At 46.4% G+C, this 7868-nt stretch overlaps 1 protein-coding gene across 1 annotated transcript in view; it reads left to right on the forward strand.

Annotated features, from left to right (window-relative positions):
- The window catches only part of CUNH6orf132 (chromosome unknown C6orf132 homolog), a 46252-nt gene extending 43142 nt beyond the window's left edge, over window positions 1–3110 (forward strand). The window contains exon 5 of the mRNA XM_027838428.1: window positions 1337–3110. Coding sequence (XP_027694229.1) covers window positions 1337–1454 — 118 coding nt within the window. The 3' untranslated portion in view covers window positions 1455–3110. The remainder of the gene's footprint in view (window positions 1–1336) is intronic.
- Window positions 3111–7868: the final 4758 nt, after the last annotated feature.

Consider the following 7868-nt stretch of genomic DNA (forward strand, 5'->3'; position numbering starts at 1 on the left):
AACATTTTGGATATGGCAGGTGAGAGAGAGTGAGGAGTGGAGGATAACTTCAAGGTTGTAAGTCTGAAGAGGTGTTGCCCTCTACAGTAATAGGGAAAGTAGGGGGAGAAGGTTTAGGGAAAAGATAATGAATTCTGTTTCGGACCTGTTGAGTTTAAGATGTTTACTAGAGGGGCAGCTAGGTGGTGCAGTGGATAGAGCATCAGCCCTGGATTCAGGAGGACCTGAGTTCAAATGTGACCTCAGACATATAACACTTACTAGCTGTGTGACCCTGGGCAAGTCACTTAACCCCATTGCCTAGCCAAAAAAAAGAAAAAAGATGTTTACTAGACATCCACTTGGAGATGTCAGAAAGGCAGGTGGAGATGTGAGCTTGGAGGCCAGCAGGTAGTAAGTGTCAAGTGTCTGAGTTTGGATTTGAAGTCAGGTCCTCCTGACTCCGGGCCAGTGCTCTATCCACTGTGCCACCTAGCTGCCCCCCAAGTGAGGGTTTTTTCAGGATAGGGTAGACAGGCATATTTGTAGGCAGTGGGGAATGAGCCAGTAGATAGAGAGAAATTGAAAATAAGTGACAAAATAGGGATTTCAGGGAGGGTAATCTGTTGGAGGAGATGAGATGGAATGGGGTTGCTAGATCAGGTAGCAGGGCTAGCCTTGGTAAGGAGTAAGACTGTCTTATCATGGGAGACAGGGATGAAGAGATAATGGCAGAAGGCATCTGAGTAATAGGAAAGGAGGAAGAGGGGAGAAAAGGGCTCCTGGCAAATAGCCTCAATTTTTTATATAAAATATGAGTCAAGGATCTCAGCTGAGAGGGTGGGGGGAGTGGGAGCCATGGAAGGTTTGAGGAGGGATAATTTGGAAGAGCCACTGTGGAGAATAGGAATTTTTTTTTAAGCTAGTGCCACTCCCTTCTTGTTTGCAATTGTCTCTTCACCTTGCCTTATTTTCCTCACCTTTTTTCCTAGATTCTTTTTCCACCCACTACCCTCCTATTTCTGCTCTTCCTTCTCCTTGAAATCCAATAGCTTTAGTCTAAGTTTTTGGTATAGAACCCTAGAATTCCAGGGGCTGGCAATTTTATCAATATATTTATTCTGGGCCATCCCTGTCCACCCCTAGCCACAGTAAGTGCCCATTTCTATGAGACACTGTTGAGGAAAAGTGGGTCCAGGCTATAGGAGCTAGGAATGGGAACCTGGGGCTGGGCTGAAAATGCTTAAGTACTCATGGAATTTCTTTTCCCTGGCAGTGTGTGTGTGTGTGTGTGTGTGTGTACACTAATCAGACTACCTGCCTACAATGCTCTGACAGCCTCTCATCCCAATCCCAGGTCCTCCCCCAGCAGTGCTAAATACAGCAGTCCCCTCAACACCTTCACAGTGCGGCCTGGAACCCGACAACCCATTTCCTACGTATACTCTGGAGCACATCGAAAAGCCACATCCTGAGCTATTTGCCTGCCTCAGTGGGCTGGAACTTAGCTGAGAGACAGATGGACAAATGAGAAGCAGTCTTCTGGAGAGAATGAAAGTCTCCTGTTTGGGTTTTGTTCGACAAAACACTGTCATTAATACCTGGATTGACTTAGATGTTGGAGGGGAGGGAAGGAAAGGGGAAGATGCTTGGCTAGGATCCCTGATTAGCCAAAGCCCAAGTTTGTGGCAGGTTAGGACCTACGCCTCACCCCCCCCCCCCCAAAAAAAATGTATGCAAAAAATTTTATGAGGTTTTTAAAAATTTAAACCATAAATAGTCTGTGAGCAGACTATAATAGCAGGGATACTGTCCCCAATCCGCAGGTCTACCAAGGGCTAGAAGTCCTGATTGGAACCCCATGGCATTCCTAATGGGCCCAGTAAAACAGGTGGAGTTTACATCTGGCTGGCCCTCAAATCTTGCTCTAAGTGCTTGCTACTTCTGGGAGAGGGCCTGTCCATGTCCTGGGGGAGTTGGGGGGGGGGGTGGTCTTTGACTACAGCCAGTCCCAAAGTTTTTACTCCCAAAAATGGAAGGGCTCTCTGACCCACTCCCACCCAGAGCCACTATACTCACATGGGGGCCTAAGAAGATCAAAGTGCCTTGGACTGCTGTTTGCCTTGGGTAGGGGAAGGGAGGAGGGACACTGTATTTTCCATTTCCTTAGGCCAGGAATAGGGGAAGATGAGTCATATGTTGAGGGGGATGGTGAATGGGACTTGCTTTACAATTCAAGTCTAAGTCTTCTTAGCCATGATTTTGGGATCAGAACACAAAGGAGCCAGAAGACTCAGGTTCTAGGGCTTGGCTTTGGACTCATTAGCTTTGCCAGGCCTTCCAGTGGGCTTAGGAGGAAGAATTCTCACCGATCTCTCCCTATTCCCCCAACCCACCCCATCAAAAAAATTGTTCACCACAAATATCACTGCGGTTTTAAAACCTATAGCTAAGGGATTGAGAGTTAGGGGAGGTAGTGTCAATGGATGATATGTAGCAGATGGGTTTAATGGTTAACTGATAAGTGAGAAGAGAGAGGAAGAGAAGGATTATGTCTAGCCTGTGGCTCAAGGCAGGGACATCTGCTTTGGAAGCAATGTCCCCCCTGGACGTCCTTCCTCAGGCTCCAGGCTCAGGTAAGTGATGTTCCTGAGCCCAGTCCAGGGCCAGGGGAGCTGCCCGTGGGAGTCAGAGTGCTTCATTAGGTGACAAGGATTATGAATGATGTCAGTGTGTGGATGCAATTAGTCATGCCCAGTGGGGAGTGCACAGAAGAAGCATTGAGGAAACAAGGCACAGTTTGTCGGGGAGAAGGCAGAGAGTGGAGGAATGGATGTGAAGCCTGCTAGAGAACTTAAAATAATCCTTGCTGAGTCCAGGGGATGGTATCTGCCCATCTTCTTATAAGAAATGTACTTGACCTTACCTCCAAGCCCAGCCCTGGCTCTATGTATATGAAATTTGTGTGTATTTTCTCTGCACGTTGTTTTTTAAGAGTCTGTTAACTTATATTCTGTATTAAGGCACACACAGGAGGGGGAGGATGTGGGCTAACTGTTGTATGTTATTTAGAGAGGGCAGAGAGTGGATTTTTCTTGGCTTTGGAAATAAACAGGTCTAGTTTGAGATTATTGACCGGGACTGCTTCTCCAACTGTGTGCTGAGCATTTGGAGTCATTATGATGGAGGGGAAAGGGAGAAGAGGAGAGGGGGTGGGAGGAGAAATTGGGTAGATCCTTTCATTTCTGTTCCTGGAGGTCAAATCCTTGAATTCTTTCTATTCCTACTACCTTCCCCTCTCTATCCCAGGTGGGAGGTGAGAAGAGTGGTTTGAGGCTCAGTCACAATGATAAATGCCTTATATTTAAATATTTTAAGAAAACTGTGAAGAAGTTGGCAGCATTAGGGCCTTGGACAAGTCACTTTTCACTAAGCCTTAGTCTCCTTGTCTGTAAAATTCTAAAATCCACTCTAAGATCCCATGATCTAGCAAAGTCAGTTTTACAGAAGAGAAAGCTGAGGCCCAGGGAGGTGAGTTGGGCCAGGGAAGTATTGGAAGGAAACACTGAAGATAGCAGAGGCTGAGACAGTGTGACCTAGGTAAAAGAGCTTTAGATTCTGGAGGAGGGCTACCTGAATTTGCATCCAGACCTAGCCACTTACTGGCCATGTCAAATGACCCCCCTGGGCCTCAGCTTTTTCATCAAATAAAGAAGCTGGACCAAATGCTTATGAGCTCTAAGGATCCCTTCCAAGACTAAATAATGATTGATGCTTTAAGGTAATAATAGGGAGCCTTAAGGTGGCCAAGAACTTTATATATTTCATCTGACCTTTGCAACAACTGGGTGGGGTAAAAATTACTGGTATTGTTCCCATTTTACAGGTGGGGAAAGTGAAGCTCAGGCTATGAATTGCCCACCTTCACACGGCCAGTAGGTGTCAGAGGAGGGATATGAAGCCAGATCTTCCTGATCCCAGATCCCACACTCTCTTCGCTGTGCCAAATAGCCTCAAGCTAGTCACAACGAGTCTGTGACCAAGTCATTATGTTGGGGAGGATGTTTATGTTTCCTCCTTTTTTTTGGAAGAGGGTTGATGGTGGGGGCAGGGAAGACAGGAAAATGCCCTGATTGTACATCAACTTGTACTTCAGAGGGAGGAATGTGAAAAATTTCTACCAGCTTAAACAGCCATCTTCCCTGGCCTCTCTTGTCCCGGGTGCTTCCTCGTTCCCTAGCCTAGTCTCTCAGCAGCTTTCCACCAGACCCCTGAAGCACACACCCAGTTGCGCGGATATGCATTGAGCTCGGACAGGTTGCACCAGTTTCTCTCTGGGGTGCTCACAACCCAGCCCTAAGCTAGTCCTGGTCGGTCCCGGGGAGGCGGAAGGAGACGGCAAGTTTGCCCATACGCTTGGGGCCCTTGACAGCTCCCCTAAATAAGTAACTGACGAGCTTTCCTATTGCCCCCAAATAGAAATTTGATGGGGAAGGGGTGGGTAGGAAGATTTAACTCAGCCCAGCCCATCAGGGAAGATTGTGATGAGAAGAGAGGGACTAAACTTGTCAGCTTGCTGTAGTCCCCAGAAGCGGGGAGAGGGTAAGGGGGTGGAGCAGGCTGGCGTAAATAGGACACATTAACTTCACCTGGAGTTTCTGCAGTCAACTGCTACGGGTGTGGAGCTCAGCCAAAGAGCCCTAGGCCAGGGTGCTCCCAGACCAAGCCCTGTTCAGAGAGGGCTTGTGGACAGGTGAGTCAACCACAAGTAGATGGAGCATTGAGCGCTGAGGAGAGGGAAGAATGTTTTCACAACCCTTCGGGACTCCCCAGTGGGGTGACAGGACCTAGAATGGCAGGATTGGAAACCTGCAATGGAGGGGAGAGTCCCTAAAAAATGCCCCTGCAGCACCCTGGCCTCTGGGGATGTACCTGGAGCGATTGCTAGTCCCAGGGGCCTCCCAAACCAACTTAGTACTTTCACTGTCAAACTCAGAAGCATTTTGCTAGGGTGAGGCCTGCTCTGGGAGAAGAGTCCTCTCCCTCACCTTTCCTACAGTCAAGTGCCAATACATCAACCAACCATTTTGATTTTGAGATCTGGTGGACACTGGAGAAGGTGGAGCCAGGTAAACGGAGGTAGAGGACAGCCCTTAAACATCGAAGGATATCAGAGAATTCCAGCCTAGACTATCTCCTAGCTCTCAACAGTTCTAAAATCAGAATTTCCTGGAAGCATTCAGAGTACTTTTCCCATTACACCAAACTTTTGGGGCAGGTATTATTATTCCTATTTTATAGATGAAGAAAGTGAGGGTTGGGGCATTAAGTGACTTGTCTAAGGTCACTCAGCTCATGAGAACTAAGAGGTCTCAGATATCTTAGTTCAAACCCATCATTTTGTAAATGAGGAAAATGAAGTCCAGAGAAATGAAGAGACTTGCCTGAGGTCACAGAGGTGGCAAGGAAATTGAGCCCTGATGCTGACTCCAAATTCAGTGCATCTTCTACCATACCAACCCCCTTGCCCCTTCAGAGTCAGAGGGACTAGGTTTGAATTCTGGCTCTGAAAGGTTGAAGCTGGAGTCACCTTAGGATAAACAAGGAGTAAGAGAAAGGGAGTAGTGGCTCCTTGCAAAGCTGACTCATAAAGTATCTGGCAGCAAGTTGGTCAGACCTATCCATGTCCACTGGCACCTGACCCTAAGCCTTCCCAAACTCTTCTCTGGCTAATGACAGCTTCCTGACCCTTGGCTGTTTTCACTCTTAAAGCTTGGAGCACATTCCATCACTCCATCATTAGTAGATAGGCCAGACAGTATGTGCTTCCCCAACTGGGCTCAGGAGCTGCTATTGATCTGTAATTAGGGGATATGATTTCCCACAAGACCATCTGGTACTTGAAGGGGCAACGTAGGAGGGGCTGTGTCTTCGGAAAAGACTGAGGCTGTCAAGCATAAATTTTCTTCTCTTTCTTCCTCTTCACATCAACTATTTCAGCCTCTAAGATCCAGCCTTCCCTATTCACCCAACTCTCAGGGAAAGTTGTGTCCTTTCTCTTAAACTAAAACCTGCACCTGTGCCAGAGACTAGCAGTCTCTAGGAATCTTACTTCCCTGAGGCTCCCTTCTCCAACATCTCCATGTCTCTCTCTCTCTCTCCACTGGCTGCTACCAGGAAATCTTCAGGTTTCCTATAAAGGTTAAGAGTTGTCAGGGACTCTTAATGATTAACTAGCCCAGCAGCCTCTGAATGTAACTTGCTTCTGGCCACTCCCACGGGGAGTAAAGAGATGGGGTAGGGGACTGACGGGCTAGATAGGTGGTTTATCCCTATTCCCAAGTTTGTCATTTGGTCAAAGACAAGTTACATATAGAAAAGTCTGAAACTCAAAGTAGGTAAGTGACTTTCTCAAGTTCTCATAACTAGTTAGTAATTCTTGACTCCTTTCTATTCCAATGGGGTCTTTAAAAGAACTTTATGGTATACCCTCTAGTTACTGTCCTCTTTCACTGAGAAATTCTTTAAATTAGTAGCTCTCCCTGTCTCTCTCATATCTACCTTTTCTTCTCTCTTGTCTCTCTCTGTCTCTTATGTACACGTTCATACACACTCCTTAGCCCTCTGCAATCTCACTTTGGTACCCACCACTCACTGACTTAATTGCCATGTTTAATGGTCTTTTCCTTTCCTTCCCTTGGTTTTCATGACACTGCTGCCTTCTAGTTCACTTCCTACCCCTCTAACTACTCCTTTTATCTCTCCTATCCTGAGTTCTTTCCTTCCCGTCTCTTTAATATAACCATTCCCTGAAATTCAATGGCCTGTGATCCTTAATCTATGTGGCATTCTTTCTCAGAGAACTGATGCATCCTCATAGCTTCAACCATCACCTCCTATCTGGATGATTCCCTTCAACTCTAGCCCTCTTCTCATCTGCATTGTAGATACAATTACATATTGCAATATGCAACTACATATTTCCAGTCTTACAAAACATCTCCAAAACTGAACTCTGCACTCAAGTAACAGATTGAGTGCCCACCCACTTTGTATAGTAGAAAGGACTCCGGATCCAGGAGACATGAAATCCAGTGGCAGCTGATATTTCTGAGCTGTGTGACTATGAACAAGTCACTTCCTGTCTCTGAACCTCACTTTCCATTTCTGTAAAATGGAGAATAACGTCTAGTGACTTCAGCTAGACTCTCAGTATTAGAAGGGACTTCACAGGTCAGCTTAGTCTGAGCCCTTACCTTCTACAACTTCCCTCAGGACAGAGCTCAGGCTCTGCTTAAAGACCCCCTGCACCTACCCAGCAGGGCTCATCAGTCTTGTGAGTGCTAGAGAAATGTGAGCTGTTGCAAGTTAGCCTGTCATTATTGCTCTCCTAGAAAATGGACTTGCCTTCATGCCTTTCCTCTACTGCCTGATGGTACTAAAGACTTTCATGTCTTTAAGCTATTAGTACAAGTTTCTTTAAAAGGTTCTCTTTCGGGGCAGCTAGGCGGTGCAGTGAATAGAGCACCGGCTTTGAAGTCAGGAGGACCTGAGTTCAAATCGAGCCTCATACCAAACACTTGACACTTACTAGCTGTGTGACCCTGGGCAAGTCACTTAACCCCAATTGCCTTTAAAAAAAAATAAATTAAAAAAAGTTCTCTTTCTCAGAAAGCTTGCTGTTTTCCTAATCACTTACTTCCCTTATAAAGATTCCCAGTCACCTGAATTCATTGCTTCCTTTCCTGCTTATTCTTTTATCAGTCTTCCTCTCTTGTATCTAATCAGTTACTGAGTCCTGTGGAGTCTTTCTTCTGGCTGCCCTCTGTGTCCCTTCTTCATTCCTGCTGCCACCATCCTAGTCCGAGGCTTGATCATCCCACAGAATG

Source organism: Vombatus ursinus, unplaced genomic scaffold, assembly GCF_900497805.2.
Source record: "Vombatus ursinus unplaced genomic scaffold, bare-nosed wombat genome assembly UNPS02014826.1, whole genome shotgun sequence".
In the NCBI taxonomy this organism is placed as follows: domain Eukaryota; kingdom Metazoa; phylum Chordata; class Mammalia; order Diprotodontia; family Vombatidae; genus Vombatus; species Vombatus ursinus.